General features: G+C 52.3%; 1 protein-coding gene across 2 annotated transcripts in view; it reads left to right on the top strand.

Moving 5' to 3' along the window:
* The first annotated feature begins 1,791 nt into the window (after positions 1 to 1,791).
* CREB3L1 (cAMP responsive element binding protein 3 like 1) overlaps positions 1,792 to 17,254 on the top strand; it is a 42,847-nt gene continuing 27,384 nt past the window's right edge. Inside the window, exon 1 of one of the 2 annotated variants that reach the window (XM_064288217.1) lies at positions 1,792 to 2,332. In XM_064288217.1, coding sequence (XP_064144287.1) covers positions 2,231 to 2,332 — 102 coding nt within the window. In that variant the 5' untranslated portion in view covers positions 1,792 to 2,230. The remainder of the gene's footprint in view (positions 2,333 to 17,254) is intronic. The other variant, XM_064288216.1, reaches the window with a different exon arrangement.

Below are 17,254 nucleotides of genomic sequence, written 5' to 3'. Positions count from 1 at the left end.
TAGTTGCCATCGGAATAGACTTGACGGCAACAGGTTTGGTGGTGGTTTTTGTTTTTAACTTCTCAGGGTAGTGTTGCTGGTGAACTGGTCCCCAGAGCATGGCCTATAATCCCAGCTTCTTGGGAGCAAACTCTCCAGGAGGCCTGGGAGCTAACAATCGTGTGACAGCCTGGAGGGTCAGAGCTTCACTACCCAGAACTGTGTCCACTGGGTAATGAGTTGGGGGAAAGCCACATGCCTGCCTGCCCGCCCCAGGCAAGCAAACAGCCACTCTCTCAGCCCCGGTGTGTGCTCTTCTCCCACCTTGGCACCGAGAGAACAATTTCAGTGACATCCATGGCTTAGGTGCAGTGACATCTCCACTTCTTAAAAGGCCTTTTCATTCCTGAGCTAATTAAAAGCCCCAGAAAAGGAGGAAACACTTAATCCTATCAATGACTTCTGAGCTGGAGGAGCTGGTGTGCCCAGCCCTCTGACGGAGCGCCTTTTTCAATCACCTCCATTTGTTCAGGTGCCTGGTAATTGTTTATCAGCCCTTTCAAGAGATTAAGTTGTACATAGGAGTGGGCCACTTAGCTGATGGATCCAGGTGGCCTGGGAGTGTCCAGGTGACCGTGGAGCATGCAGCCATCCAGTATCTTGGCTCATCCAGACTCTAAAGCCAAGATAGGCCTCTGGCAGAAGAGATTGACACGTACCTGCCAGAGGCCTATCCTGGGTCTGAAGAGTCCACCCTGGTCTCCAGCGACTCATCATCTCAGCACACGCTTTGCCTGCACACATGGAATCCGCCTCTCTCTCCACAAACGCCTTCACCTGCTACGAAACACAGGATGTCACTCAGCCAAAGGCTCCAACTTCCCACTCTTTAGAACCATTGTTATTGCTGCTAATTGCTGTTGAGTTGATTCTGGACTCATGACAACCCCATGTGTACAGAGTAGAACTGCTTCATAGGATTTTCAAGGCTGGGACTTTTCAGAAGCTGATCGCTAGACTTTTCTGTTGAGTTACCTGTGGGTGGGTTTGAGCTGCCAACTTTTTGCCTAGTAGACAAGTGCTTAACTTTTGCGCCACCCAGGGACTCCTCCACAGAACCGTTAGGGGCACTTGATGACTGATGAGAGGAGGGGTCCTCCCCTCATCTCTGCTGTTCAACCGAGCCTTTCACACACAGGAAAGTTGGATACAGTCCTTGCCCTGAAGGATCTCAAAGTCCAGTGGGGTCAGTGAGGGAACAATGATAGTACCTCATTAGATTTGCCACAATGGAGGTAAGCACACGGCTTCCTGTGAGTGTATAGGGGTGGTAACTGCCCCAGCCTGGAAGTCAGGGAAGGTTTCCTGGAGAAGGAGACACCTGAGCTGAGACACTAAAGATGAGTCAAGAAATTGACTATATCCTCATTGAGGGAGCTCTGTTGAGAGACCGTGAGATGGAATCCCCTAACCGTGGGTTTGTTTCAGGTTTTAGCATAAGGCTGGAAGAATGGAAAAAGCAACTTCCTCATCAACTTATGGGAGAATAGTTGGCAAAGCCTAAACAAGGTGTCGAGACCCCAGGAACATTGTTATAGGCTCCAAGACGCGTTTGCTTCAAGCTCCTACCTACCTGGAGCATTCAGAGAACAGAAATTGGCAAGGGAAACCAGGTTGCGGATGTTTCTTTAAAAGAGGAGTGATGTTTCCTCAAACCCTGCCCCCTTCTCATGAATATTAAGCTATTGTGAATATTGATGTGGGGGCGTGGCGCCCTGGCCGGCTGAACTAACCAGCCCGGGGTTCCCGGTTTCACAGTGGGGGGGAAAGTGACAGAAGCCTTGTGGAGGGAGACGCGGAGAGAGCGCTAGCGCCCAGCGCCCACCCAATCTCGGGGGAGCGCTTAGCTCCCTACCCCGGCTCCCATCCTGTCCAGGGGGCTCCCCAAGCCCTCAGCCCCACCCCTGGGCTCCCCATGGAAGCCAGCTGTGCCCCGGGAGGAGCAGGAGGAGGAGGAGTCGGCTAGATGCCCACGGTGCGCCCGGGGCCCCTGAGCCCAACACGCTCGGAGCCGCTGTCCTGAGGCCCCGCGCCCTGAGCCCCTCAGCCCGGGCCGCCTGCCTCCCACTACCCCTCCCCGGGGGCTTGACCCCGGACCTGCCCCCCGGCCTCCTGCCAGCTCGGAGCGGAGCGCGCAGCCGCCCTGGAGTGAGGAGAGCCAGGCCGAAGGGGGTCCCCGGAGCCCGCCGCGATGGACGCCGTCTTGGAGCCCTTCCCGGCCGACAGGCTGTTCCCCGGATACAGCTTCCTGGACTTGGGGGATCTAAACGAGTCTGATTTCCTCAACAATGCGGTAAGATGGAGGGGGGGTCTGCGTCCTCTTCCCGACGCCCCGCACCTCTCTTCGCGGCGCGCCTGGGCCCCTCGGAAGGACCCCACTATACACATTACTGGGCAGGAGCGAGGGAGAGTTCCCTGGAGGGCCCAAGGGTATAGGATCTCCTGGAGGGACACGTGCTCTGAGCGCTGAGATTTGGCAGCTGGGTCCCTTGACACTTCCGTAGACACCGATCTTGGACCGGAGCCTCCGAGCTCGCCCCAGCGCGCGTCCCTCCGGGGGCTCGGACCGTGGATACTTTCGCCCTGGCCTTCTAGGGCAAAGGGAAGTCGAGGCGTCGGGGCTATTCAGTCCTGGGATAGGAGCTTGAGACACCATCCCCCCACCACTTCATCTAGCCGTCCTCCACCCACCCCGGGCTTCTGGAATCAGCCTGGACGAAAAGTGGCGGCGCCCTTTCCTGCGCCCCCTTTAGGACCTCGGTGGCTCAGCGTCTGGTTTTCCGCTGGGGGGCGCACAGCGGAGCATTCAGAGGGCCAGAGACCCGGCTCCCGCGGGGGGTGGGGAGGGCGGCAGAGACCCGGCGCCCCCGGAGGCCAGAGCCAGACCCGGAAACTTAGGGATGCAGCCGCGGCTGCTTCCCACAGGGAGTCGGGCCTGAGATCCCCCGTGGAGGAGCCCAGCTGGTCGGGGTAGCACAGGGTGGCACTCAGGGAGGGGAAGCCTCCCTCTCCATCTGTGTCTCTGGGTCACTGCTCTGTGTCCCTGCCCCTCATGTCTTGCTGTCTCTGTCTCCCTCCCTGTGTCTTCACGACTGTATCTATCTCTGGGTTTGTCTTTCTCCTCTTGCTCCCTGTTGCCTCCCTCCCTAAGGAAATGTGGCTTCTTTCTTTCTCTTCTTCCCTCCCTGTCTTCCTTCTCAGGCTCAGCCCTAAGGCCCTGAGGAGGGCCATGGGCTCAGTAAAAGGAGAAATATTTGGGTTGGGGAAGGGAAGGTGCTGCCCTATGACATGAGAGCTGCTTGAGGAATCTGGTGGGAGCCCCCTATTCTGTGAACCATCAGTCCCCCACTCCCACCCCCCTACACAGCCTCAGTAATCATCTTGGGGATCTCTCCCTGATGGCTTCTACCTCCTCAGAATAAGATAAACTGGGCCAGACAAGTACCAATTCCACAGAGACTTATAGGGTTGGAGAGCCTGGGCCTGGGCATCTTAGACTTCCACCAGAACTGTCACAGGCCATTTGACTAATGGTGGAGAAACTGAGGCCAAGAGACAGAACCTAAGTCAGGAAGGCATAGGATAGGGTGTGAGGTCTCCCCCATCTCCATTAGCCAGCAAATCTTGGTCACCCTGCTCCCTGAGAAAGGCCCCTTGCCCCAGTCAAAGCAGAGGAGGGAGAGACCTGGCGCTGACAGCGGGAGACCTAGGTTCTAGTCCTGGCTCTGCTGACTCTGCTTGTGAGCTTGGGCCAGGTCACTCACTGCCTCCCTGGCCTTCGGCTTCTTTGCCTGTAAAATGGGAGAAAGGTTGGATCAAGTCTTTCTAAGAACAGTTCTGGCGTAGATCCAAGGAATAAACCAGTAGGTGCTGGGAGTCCACACACTCCTGGGGTCGGTAGGAGGTACTGGTCAGAAGGAGAAGGTTTGTTGGCGCTGGGATCCTGGCAGCCAAGGAGGGCCATGGAACCAGGATAGGCCCCTGGTGATCTTCCCCCAGCCCTCTGCAGCTCTGAGTTGGACTTTCTTCTGAATGAACTCTGCAGCCTGCACCTCTTCCTTCAGCTCCATTCAGCCCTGCGTCCCCAGCTGCTCATTTGGGCCTCGGTCCGGCGCAGGAAATCAGGCAGTGGTGTCCAGCACTGGGGCTGTGGTGAGGAGAAGCCCTGCTGGGGAGCCTCCTGTGCCTAGAACCTGCAAGGCTAGGCGAGATAGAGGGAGAAGAAGGGGCATCTGAGGGGAGACAGAGAAAACCCTGGGCTGAAAATCTGGAGATTGGTCCAGCCAGGCCAATGCAGACAAGTGGCTCTTCTTCCTCGGGGCATTAATTTCCTCATCTGAAAAGTGGGGGGCTCTTAGAAGCTTCACCACAGTGTTGTGGTAGAGACTTGGTGAGAAAATGAATGTAAAGGACTTAGCACAATGCCTGGCATGTAAGAGTCCGTAATCACTAACTCATCCCAGAGACTGGATGAGAAGGAGCTCTAGTGGCTCAGTGGTTAAGCACTCGGCTGCTAATCAAAAGGTCGACACTTTGAACCCACTAGCTGTTCTGCTGGAGAAAGATGTGGCAGCCTGCTTCCATAAAAGATGACAGCCTTGGAAACCCTGTGGGGCAGTTCTACTCTGTCCTATAGGGTCGCTATGAGTCAGAATCAACTCAGTGGCAATGAGTTTGGTTTGGCTCGGTGGTAAGAGGTACTCAGCTAGAAGTTGCTGTGTGAGCAAGTCACTTGCCTTCCCTTTTCTGGAAGGGACATGCAGCCCATTTAGCATCCTGGAAATAGGGCTTCCATTTCAATGTCTAAGGTCCCTTCCAGCTGGGATCCCATACCAACCCCACTCCCAGCTCCTTCTTTATTCTGCCTGATGATAGAAGAATATTTCCAGGCCTAAGGAGTTGGGAAGGGATGGAGTCTGTGCTTCTCAGTCTGGAAGTTGGAGAACAGGGTATTCCCTATCTTTCTTAAAAATCCAGATAAAGGCCCTAAAGTCATGTGGAAAACATGTGTGCTTTGTTGCTCTCTGCAAAAAGCAAAAAATCAAAATGTACCTTCACTTCGAATACAAACCAAAAAAAAAAAAAAAAAAAACCCCAAACCCATGGCTGTGGAGTCAATTCCAACTTATAGCGACTCTATAGGACAGGGTAGAAGTGCCCCACAGGGCTTCCAAGGAGTGGCTGGTGGATTCAAACTCCCAACCTTTTGGTTAGCAGCCAAACACTTAACCACCGCACCACCAGGGCCCCATACCTCGAATATGACTATGTAAAAAGGTATTCCCAGGGATAGGGGCAGGAGACATTGTATGCAAAGTCACGTCAAGTGTGTTTGATGGGTTTGTTCTCCTGTGAGATACCTTCATGAAGATACCTTCATGCTGTTAAAATCCTGTTTATGTGAGTCTCAGAAACACCCCTCAGAAGAGGCTACTCTTCCTGCCCTTCTTGCCAGACGTGGGGGCTTCTTCTCCCACCTCACTCTCCCAAAGACCTTGATATGGCTGTCCTAGGGGAAAATAAAAACCAGTTGCCATCTACACAACTCCAGCTCATGGTGACCCTGTATGTGTCAGGGTAGAAGTGAGCTCCATAGGGTTTAACAGTGGCTAATTTTTTTTTTTTAATTTTTCTGGAAGTGGATCATCAGGTCCTTCTTCCGAATCACTTCTGGGTAGACTTGAACCTTCCACCTTTTGGTTAGCAGCCAAGCACATGAACCATCTACACTACCCAGGCCTGCTCTAGAGCCCTCTTCTATTGTACCCTGTGATCCTTCAGCCCTTTTTCAGTGCTCAGAGAGCTGGAATATAGGGCCAAAGGGAGAACGGGTCATGTCTCTGATGAGAAACTAGGTCTGTGTGTCTCTTGCCTCCTTCCTCTGGCTCAGGAGGCTGAGGGGTGGCGGGAGGGGGGGTGACTCTGGTGGGAAATAAATAGCTTTGGATCCCAGAGAAGCCCCAGCTGGGAGGTGTGGGGAGGAGGAGGAGGAGGACGACGAGGAAGAGCAGTTTGTTGTCTCAGAGGGGAGCAGCAGGAAGCTGTAAGGATGTTTGCCCAGAACACTCATCCACCTCCCAGCAGCTGGGAGGCCAGGTGTGGGATGACAGGGACCCAGGGACCAGCCCAGGGAAAGGAGGTGAGTGGTCTAAGCCTGATCCCTGCTCCCTAGGCCCCCAGCCCAGCTTCCCCTGAGCTAATTCTGAACAAAAACCAAACCTGTTGCCCTTGGAGTCTGGGAGTCGATTCCAGCTAATTAGAGAAGCAGAAAACCCCCCTCCGCCAACCCCCATCCCTGGCTTTGGGGAATTTCAGGAGATTAGAGAAGTATGTGTGTTTGGGTGTTCCTCTGTCTGTGTGTGGGCCTTTAGCAGCCTTTGAAAGGGGAGACACATATATGTGTTTCTCTTTAAATTCTCACCCACAGGGAAGAGGGTAGAAGGGCCAGGGTACCCTGGTCTCAGAGTAGTATCCACTACAAAATAACAAACAAAAAAAAAAGTTCCCATTGAGCTGGCGCCAACTCGTGACAACCCCACGTCCGTCAAATACAGCTGTGCTCCACAAGGTTTTCAATGGCTGATTTTTTGGAAGTGGATCACCAGGCCTTTGTTCCGAGGCACCTCTGGGTGGACTTGAACCTCCAACCTTTTGGTTAGCAGTCAAGTGCATTAACCATTTGTACCACCCAGGTCCAAATCTCATGGCTTCTGCTCAGGAAGGTAGACCTCCCCGGGCCCCTACCCCTCCACGAAAATATTGAGTTTGGTTCAGGTGGGGTTTTTTTGTTTTTTGTTTTTTTTCCTCCACTGAAATACAAGCTCCATGAGGGCAAGGACTTTTTCTGTCTTATTCACTACTGTATTCCCAGTACCTAGGACAGTGGTGCCTGGTACAAAAAAGTAGGTCTTGACCAATCATTGGTGAATGAATAAATGAATGAAAAAGGGCCTAGACCCCATAATTTTAAGGAAGATGGAGACACATGCTCAAGCTCACCCACTTCCCAGCCATCAGAGCCCTGCAGCCCATGCTGGTCCTGTGATTCAGGAAGGACTCGCCACGCTTTCCAGTGAGTTATCATTGCTTGAGCCATCCCCACCCTGCTGTACAGGCCCCTACAGCCAGTGGTCTAGGACAGTCGGGAGCTGGCTGACCCACAGGGAATTTGAACTGGTGGCTCAGGCCTCACCCTTGAGTACTGGCTCTAGGGCTTCCACCTTCTCCAGTTTTCCACTTCTTTGGATTGCCCTGGGACTTCTGGATCCACAGTCACCTAGCATTAAAGCAAGCCTTTCCTAGTCCTGCCTCAGGGCCTTTGCATTTGCTACTCCTTCCTTCCATGTAGCATGCTTTCCCTCCAGTTCTCTGCATCTCACCCTTCTATTCTCAGCTCAAATGTCACTTCAGAGAATCTTCCATGACTACCAAAAGTGAGACCTCTGTTATTTTCTCTTAATGCCTTTTATTTCCTTCATTGTCCTTATCCTTAACAGTCATTTTATTGGCTTTTTGTCTGTTTCCTCCATGAGAAAATAAGTTCCACAAGAACTGAGGCCATGTCAGTCTTGTTCATTGCCATAAGCCTAGCACAGTATCTTGACATAAAATAGGTGCTCAATATAGTAAACCCCACCATAATGCAATAAGCCAGGTCCCAAGTTCCCAATCACATAAGATGTGGAGTTATGTTATCGCAGAATTAAAGAAAAACAATATTTTTTAGTTAGTCTGTACTGTCACACACTCACACACACACAAACACAAAATATAGACCACGACACCTTGCTGCATGCAGCAGACCCAACAGAGAAAGATCTAAGTGAACTCCAAGCGGTCACTTCTTTACCAACCCCACAGAGACAAGAGTTGTGCCCACTTTTGAGATTGGGCCTGAGCATAGAATGGAAGCTAAGTGCCAGTCACATTGTAGGAAACTTTGCTCTATTTCAAGGGCTTACTGTATTTGTGGAGAAAATTACTTTAGATCGGGCCAATCCCTGGAAGGGAAGAGGAGATTGTTAAAATAGTCAGACCTGAGCGTTCAAGACATGTACTGATAATTCCAGTAGATGCTCCAGGGTTTCAGGGTCCTAGCCTGGCCAGCCCTGAGGGTGGTGGGGGTGCTAGGCTCCACAAAAATTGGGTCTGCACCCCCGTCTGCTGTGAGGTCCCTCTGGATTCCCGGGACCAGCCGGAGATTCACTTGCTTTAAGGCAAACATCCATTCCTTCAACAACTGGGCCCTAAAGGAGCACCTGTGCTGGTGCCAGGCTTACCCAGATGAAGAAGACACAGCCTGCCTCCAGGCACTCACAGCCAAAGGAGGGAGGCAGCAAAGAGACAGTGTCAGCACCGCGATGGGTGCCGTCATGGAGCGGAAGCTGACCTCAAGCAGGAGATCAGGGTAGGTTTCCCAGGGGAGATGACTCCACATTCTCCCTCCCCAAGTTTCCTCATCCCTATTGGCAAGGAGCGGGGAGACAGTTGGTGGTTCAGTGGTAGAATTCTCCGCTTCCATGAGGAGATACAGTTCAGTTCCCAGCCAGTGCATCTCACGTGCAGCCACTACCTATCTGTCGGTGGTGGCTTGCGTGGTTCTGTGATGCCGAACACATTTCAGCAGAGTTTCTAGACTAACGTGGACTAGGAAAAAAGGCCTGGCAATCTACTTTTGAAAATTAGCCAATGAAAAAAACCCCTTGGGTCACAATGGTCTGACCTCCAACATGGGGTCACCATGAATAAGGGGCCAACATGATGGGAGCTAAAAACAACATTGGCAAGGGAGTTCCTGGAAGGCATTTCAGTAGGCAGGACTGGGGCTGAGACTTAGAGAGGAGGGAGCACCTTCACTTTCTGTTTAAGGGCCAGGCAGTCCTTCAAGGAGGGGAGGGAACAATCTTCTCTCCGGCTCTTGCTCTGATTTCAAAGTCAGGGCAAGGAAAATTTGGGATCTTGGGTATCAGAAGAGGCCCTGCCCTCACCCTCACCCACTCCTATCCTTTGGGTATCTGTGGATGTCTAGAGCTTTGGGCAGAGACAACTCCTCGCCCAGGACAGCACATTGCCCAAGCTGTGAGAGGAGAGGCCCCAACACCCTACCCCACACCCTTTCCTCATCCTCATCTGGGATGTTGCTCCCCCACCTGCCTGGGGACTTGGACTTTGCTCTCTGCAGCTCCTGGGACCCAGGAGGGTCTGTTTGTGCCTGGCCTAGGCTGACTGCTGTTCCAGGAGAGGGGAGGATAAAGAGCACCCCCCCTTTGTGTCCTCTGCTCCCTATATGGGTGCCTCCCGTAAGCCCTGGTACAGATGTCCTCCCAGAGCATCCCTCTTGGGGACCTGGCTTGCCCCTGAATCTCCCTCAAGAAACTAGCTCCAGATGCTAGAGAACAGGCTGTTCTTCTGGAATTCTGTCCGCTCCAGGGGGCAGGATGGAGGACGAAGATTTGGGTGGAGTTAAGTCAAGACCATGAGCATTGCTCTGGCTGGAACACCACGTAACCCCCTTGAGCAGACTAGGGGAAGCCAGAACAAGTGGAAGCTTCTTGACCCTTGACCAAAATTCAGGGAAAAGTGGGGGTGGGAGTGTCTGGTTCAGAAGAAGTAGAGGGGCAGGATATGGCCTGGAACTCTTGACTCACAGAGAAAACACGTCAAGGTATTGGTTTCCTTGGAATGTCAAAGATCCTGGTCCCCATGGCCTGGACACACTATGTCATCCCCATGGCCTGGGCACACATCTCGAGAGCTTGAACAATAACGGGCTTCCCTGCTGCCGGTTCAGTGTGCCCCCTCCCCCAACTCTCTGGGGATAGAACCCTCACTGCTGCTTCCTTGGCCCTTGGCTCTCGGCCCAGAAGCCATTTCACCCATCCCAGAGAGGCTGACACATCTGGGCTGGGATGTGTGGTCCAACATCACAGCTGGACAGCAGCAGCCAGGCCCCACCTTCCTTTCCAAAAGAATAACAAAACTAAGAGCAGCGGTGGAGAGTCAGCAGGCTCTTCGGGCCCTCACGGAGACTAGGAGGCAGTTCAAGGCAATGATTGAAGGGGCTTGCTGCGGAGTCAGTTAGGCCTGAGCCTCTGCCCAGGCCCTTCTCTTGGCCTGGAATGTCCTGACCCTAACTTGCTGTGTGACCTTGAGCAAATCACTTCTCCGTTCTGAGCATTGCTGAACTAGACTGAAAGTTCTTTGAGGGCAAGGAGTGTCAATCAGTTGTTTTTGTCCATTCCCTAGATCTGGTTATAGTGACTCACTCATATAACACGCAGGAAATTTTTATTTATTGGCTGGATGGACAGATGAAAGAAAAGAAGGAAGGGGTGGAGGGAAGGCGGGAAGGAGGAAAGGTGGAAGCGAGGAAGGAAGGAGTGGAAAGGAGGTGATAGAAGATGAATGGGTGGGTGGATGGAAAGATGGGTAGAAGGAAGGGTCCAATGGAGAGAGGATGATGGATCATGAGTGGGTGGATGAATGGATAGAGGAAAAAAAGACACTTCCACTTTGATGGCCCTTTAAAAAAGAAAACAAAAAAACCCATTGCCATCAAATCAGTTCTGACTCATAGCGACCCTAGAGGACAGAGTAGAACTGCCCCATAGAGTTTCCAAGGAGCACCTGGTGAATTCGAACTGCCGACCGTTTGGTTAGCAGGCGTAGCTCTTAACCACTACGCCAGCAGGGTTTCCTTTTTTTTTTAATGAGTTTTATTTATTTATTTACTTATTCAAGTAATGAATCTTAACCTAAATCCCACATCTACTTTTCACTTAACCATGATGGCCTTTTTTATTATGAAATACATTATGCATATAAAAGGATATATATGATGTTTTTTATATGATGCATAGATACGAGTTATATAGTAAAATGGACACCTGGGTACTCACTACATTGCTTAAGAAATGGACCCAGCTCTGGACACCTTGGTCTCTGAGAGCCACGTGAGTTTGGGGAAGAGGAGAGCTACCCCACTCTGGGCAGATTCTGAACAGGAAAAGTCCTGAGATCTTGTGCCTACTTCCAGGCCCCACCTGACCAGACAGCAGGGAGGAAGATCAGATGGCAGATTCCTGGACAAGCTCAGGGGAGCTGAGCCAACCTGAGGTGAGGCAGTGTAGTCATGGATGGTCGACTCTAGCACTTCATAGACCCGGGAGCAAGAGCAAACCCTGGCTCTCACCACTTGTCATCTTGAGTCCCTTGACCTCTTATTTTCCTCATCCATAAAGTAGGGATGACCATACAACACCAGGTTCTTATGAGGATTCAACATTTGTATAGGCCTGGGAGCCCCTGGGTGGTGCAAACGGCTAACATGCTTGACTGCTAACTGAAAGGTTGGAGGTTTGAGCCCCCTCAGAGGTGCCATGGAAGTAAGGCCTAACAATCTACTTCCCAAAAAATCAGCCATTGAAAACCTTATGGAACACAGTTCTCTGGCCCACGTAGTGTCGCCATGAGTTGGAATTGACTCAGTAGCAACTAGTATAGGGCCGAGCACATTGCCTGGCACACAGTACACTCTCTCTAAACAACAGTTGCTGCTGCTGTTTTTATCCTGATTGCTGTTGTCACTGTCTGAAAGGAAGGTCCCCCGTTGGACAGCCCTTGGAGGAACACCCCACCTTCTCCATGCCTGTGCTACTCCCTGACCACAGGGATTTTGTTTTCCCATCTGTCCGACCTCTCTGCAGCTGGAAGGTTCTTTTCTTTGAGTAAATCCAAAAGGCTCAAGGCCCCTTCTCAGGGCTCTGTTTTTCTGGGCATCAGGAGAGGGATGCCCATGGAAGGAACAAAACCAGGGCCCCCGGTGTGGACCCAGGGCATGGGCTGGGGGCTCATGTTTTCTTTGTTTCTGGCCCTATACTTGGTGCTAGGGTGGGACAGCAGGAAGTCAGTCATTCCTTCAACAACCAGTGGTGTTGTGGGAGCCTAAGAGCAGTAACTCTGCAATCAGAGTCCTTAGGTTCAAATCTCGGCTCAACCGCTGGCTAACTGAGTGAGCTTACACAAACTACTTAATTTCTCTGTGCCTCAGCTTCCTTATCCATAAAATAAGCTTGGTTCAGTGGTAGAATTCTTTCCTTCCATGAGGAAGATCCAGGTTTGATTCCCTGCCAATGGACCTTTGTGCAGTAGCCACCCTCATGTGGAGGCTTCCATGTTGCTACGATGCTAAACAGTTTTCAGCAGAGCTTCCAGACCAAGACAGACTAGGAAGAAAGGTTTGGCAATCTACCAACTCTGAAAATCAGCCAGTAAAAACGCTGTGGATCACAATGGTCTGATCTGCAACCGATCACGGGGATGGCGCGGGACCAGGCAGCATTTCATTCCGTTGTGTGTGGGGTTCCAGGAGTCCAGGGCCTGACTTGAAGGCAGGTAACAACAACAATAGTTCCTACCTTATCTTCTGAAGTTTAAATGAGATACTGCATGTAAGGATCTAGAACAGTACCTGGCACATGCATATTAGCTATTATTATTATTATCATTACTATTAAGCATACTATAGGCTGGGTCCTGTGTGAGGCCCTGCAAAGATTTCAAGGATAAAATACATCCTAGATCCTGCCCTCAAGGAGGTTAGAGTTTAGCAAGGAGCCCTACTGTGCGTAATTGGAGTTCAAGGTATACTGTTAACCAATAACCTAACAGCCTGTAAGTGCTGTGGTAGTTCAGAGAGGGAGAGGGGCTAGTGATCTAGGAAAGCTTCCTGGAGGAAATGGTATTTGAGTTTGGCCTTAAAGGACAGTCAAAGTCGGAAGATAAAGGACAAGACCATTCCAGGCATAGGGAATGGAATAAGCAGAGGCCCTGGGGCAACAGAACTCATAGCAGGTTTGGGGAGCTGGGAATGGTCAGTCCAATGATGCCGGAGGCAAGCAAAAGATGAGGGATCTTCAGGTGTAGTGGTCAGTTGGAGTCAGTTTATGACAGACCTTGGATGCTATGTAGGCTAAGGAGCTGGGAGTTTGTTCAGCCAGCAGGAGTGAGCCATTGCTAGTTCTGAGCTGTTCAAGGTGGTGTTCCCCAACTCCTTTGAACTGTTTCAGTGCTGGAAGGTCTGGAGTCCATTAAGGGGATTTCATCTGTCAGCTTTCTAGATGATCAGGGACCCGCACCTACAGGGGAGACAGAATTGTGGAATCTCCCTGAGCCTAGGGCAACTCAAGGCAGCAGCTGGCCCCAGGCCCCTTCTCTCTTCTGCCCTCCACCCTATGCCCTGATGTGACTCTCAAGCTGGGCAGGAACACCGGTTCCCTTCTGGCTCACTCTGCCCCAGCACTTGGGGCCAGGCTGTCCCTCTTTGGGGCTAGGTGGCCAAAGCAGGGAGTTCCAAGCTGAACCATGCCAGCCCCTTGGCCCAACCCCAGGACCCTAACAGAGTTCCCTTAACCCATCCTATAGCTCAGGATCCTCCACTATCAGGCAAACCATGTCCCTGTTGAGCCCCAGGACCTCAAGGGATCCGAGCCCTCCCAAGCCCAGCCCAACCCAGCCTGGCATCATACCTCCCTGGCCCTCCCACCCATCAGCTGGGACAGGATGTCCACAGCCCCCACATCAGCCATCCCCCAGGGCTGTCCCTCCCCAGAGAGGAGGCCCAGCCCTGCCCTCAGCCGCCCCAAAGCCTTCACCTCTCTCCCTTCCAGGGATGCAAATCAGTTCCACATTTGGGATCTGGCAGGCACTATTTGCCCAGAGCTTTCCCCTCCCAGTTAGCACATGCTCCCATCTCCCCCTACTCTGCATGGTCAGCCCAGGGGGTCTGTAGAAGGGGAAGGGCTTCTTGCCTTCAGCAACCCCTTCAGAGGACTGAGAAGGAGCCAGGCCCAGAGGGGTAGTGGACAGGCCCTCCCAGGGAGAGATGGAAGAGGAAGGGCAGTAGGGGCCGGGTGGAGGCCAAGCTTGAGCAAGCATGAGGAGATGAGGGGTTGGGGGAGGGAAGGAGCGAGGTAGTTCCCAGCTCAGCACATTCCTGAGACATCTGGACAGGCTGGAAGGGCCCCAGCTGGCCTGCAGGGCTGTGGCTCCGGCTTCTGCACTCTGTGATGTCAGGATGCAGCATCCCCCCCCTCCTCGGGGTCCCACTGACCTGGGGTCTACCTTGGGGCTCAGTGCTGGGTTCTCCTCTCCAGACCCCTTGCCCTCAGTGAGCAAGCAGGAAGCAGGCCCCTAGGGCAGTGGAGAAAAGGGTCACTTCCCCAGAGGTGGGATTCACATGGAGGGGGGAGGCAGACTTGGAAGACCCATAGCTTTGCCCACCCAACTCAAGAAGATTCTTCCTTTGGGTTGGTGCTAGACCTTTCCCTGCACAACTCTTTCACCTCAATTTAAGTTGGAAGGGCGATAGAGACAGAAAAGGGGCTCTAGAAATGGCTGCTTGACTTGAGCTGTGTGATCCTGGGAAAGTCTGCTCCCTTCCCTGGGCCAGAGTGTCACTCATCTGTAATAATCATAATAACCAGTTGCTATGAGCCGATTCTGACTCATGGTGACCCCATGTGTGTTAGATTAGGACTAGGTTTTCAGAAGTAGATCGCCAGGACTTTTTTCAAGGCACCTCTGGGTGGACTTGAACCTCCGTCCTTTTGGTTAGCAGCTGAGTGCTTTAACTGCATGCACCACCCAGGGACTCCTACGGGTAATAATAGCTAATAGTTCCTGGGCTCTTACTATGCGCCATATCATGGCATAGACACTCTCACCACCCAGGGATTCCAAGAATAATGGTATTGTTGCTGGGTTCATAGTGACCCTGTAGGACAGAGTAGAACTGCCTCATAGGGTTTCCTAGGCTGCAATCTTTATGGGAGCATATCGCCAGGTCTTTCTCCCTTGGTGCCACTAGCTGGCTTTGAACCACCAACTTTTTGGTTAGCAGCAGAGTACGTAACTCTTGTGCCACCAGGGCTCCTTAAGAATAATAATAAAAAACCAAAACCAAACCCATTGCCATCGAGTCAATTCCAACTCATAACAACCCTGTAAGATAGAGCAGAACTGCCCCATAGAGTTTCCAAGGAGCAACTGGTGGATTCAAACTGCCGACCTTTTGGTTAGCAGCTGAATGCTTAGCCACTGTGCCACCAGGGCTCCAGGAATAAGAACAGCTACATTTAATGAAAGCCTTCTTTGTGTCTTGCACTGTATAAAGCACTTCACAAATGTTATCTCATTTAATCCTCACAATAGCCCAGTGAAGTAGGTATAAGTACCTCCATTTTATAACTGATATTGAGGCTCAGAGAGGTTAAGGAAATTGTCTAAGGCTACACAGGCAGTATGTAGCAGAGCCAGGATTAGAACCGGGTCTGTCTGCCTCCGTGCTTGAAACCACTGAGCAACATTGCCTCTGCAAATAAGAGGAGGTGGACCAAATGATGCCAAAATTCCTTTCGGCTCTAAAATTGTCATGATTTTTTTTGGCCATTGTGGGACTCTTCAAGAAGGGCAGGGGTAGGCATTAGTCACACACTGGGTGGGGGAAGGAGGACAGAGGCAGCTGGCTTTGGAGCATCTGTTGGGCCAGGAGTCTTCGGAGGCTCCACCCCCTGGGAGCCCTGAGAGGTCCAGGCTCCAGGGGCTGGAGTTACAGCCTAATCCCCAGCCGAGCCCAAGGGCCCCACACCTTCCCTAAAAGAAGAGAGTAAATAAGGAGAGAGAATGTGACTCCTTCCAAAAATAAAACCTGAGGACTACTCAGACAGGCCTGGACCGCTGAGGAAGCCAGAGTCCGAGCGCTGAGTGCACAGAGGGAGAGGGAAGTGGCCAAGGGAATTCCAGCCAGAGCTGGGCTGTAGGCTCCAGCCAAGGGCTTTCCAGCTGGCCAGGGGCTGGGAGAACAGCTCCAGCAGGCTGGCCGTGAGGCTCTGTTGATACCTTGGGCTGGCCTGAGTCTGGGGCTCCTCCCTCACTCAGTGGGGGGCTGTGGTCCCCAGATGCCTGATCTGGCTGAGGTTTAAGAATGAAATGGCCCTGGGGAGGAACAGCCTGGAGAATGGGTACAGCAAGCCCTACTAGGGAGGACCCAAGGGAAGGAATCCAAGCAAATGGAAATTCTGCCTGGAGCAGGAGCAGGCTGGCATTGGAGCAGAATTCAGGACAGTCATTCCTGGAGGCTCGGCTGCAAAGAAGAGGGCCTCAGTCCAACAGCTCACTGATACATTCTTTTATTTACCCACTCATTTAATCAGTCACTCAACAAACATCTGAGCACCTACTGTGTGCCTGGACCCATGATAGGTTTGGGGGATACAGATGAGAGCTGGACACAGTAAAGACACAGAAGCAGTATGGCTGGGCCATTTCAAGCTACACTAAGGAACTTGGACTCTATCCTGAAGGCAGTAGGGAGTCATCAATGGATGTTGAGCAGGAGAGTAACATGGTCATATTTGTATTTTAGAAGATTCTCTTGATGCCAATGGAGAATGCCCTGGAGAGGGATCAGAGTTCAGGCCTTGAACCTTCATTTATAAATGGAGTGGTCACCCACTAGACAGGAAGCATTTTGAGGGCAGGAATTCAGCCTTGTTTATCTCCCTATCCACAGGGCTGGGCAAACATAGGTGCTCAGTAAATACTGAATGAATGTGATTGGATGCTCTTACTCTCCAGAGCCCTCAGGGCCAACCCTGGCAGTTGGTCTCCGGTGTCCTGAGCTGTCCCCATAAGATCCTCCAGCCACTGCCTAGGGACCAGCATCTCCAGCAGCCAGGTTGTGGGCTGCTGAGCCCTTGGTGGTGCCAATCACAGCTAATCCTAGTCCTGGGCAGCGGCAGTCGCTACCATCCCTTCCTCCTGCCCAGACAGTGCTTGGCGCCCGCTTCTGGGATGGGCCACAGCACAGAGGCCGCCTGGTGAGAAGATGCCAGGGGCTGATTGGGAACCTACAAGTGGTCAGCTCTCCACTTGCCTGAGGGCCCTGTGGTGCGGCCAGAGGGGAGAACTGGAGGGCCAGGCAGGCAGGGCTGGGGGCTGCAGAGAATACACACCCTCCACAGGACCCTGCTCTGTACAGGAGCAGCCCACGCACAGAAAGTACTGCCTGCCCTTTCCTTTCCCCCTCCCTTCCTTCGGCATGCACTGGCACAGAAAAGCTCAGTTTCACCTTTGCCCCCTCCTCCAGTCCCAGCCCTCATTCTCCCAGCCCAAAGGCTAGCCTGCTACTCCCCAGCCTCACTAGCTGGAGGTCACA

Source organism: Loxodonta africana, chromosome 7, assembly GCF_030014295.1.
Source record: "Loxodonta africana isolate mLoxAfr1 chromosome 7, mLoxAfr1.hap2, whole genome shotgun sequence".
Classification (NCBI taxonomy): domain Eukaryota; kingdom Metazoa; phylum Chordata; class Mammalia; order Proboscidea; family Elephantidae; genus Loxodonta; species Loxodonta africana.
This window is presented reverse-complemented; position numbering and strand designations above follow the sequence as displayed.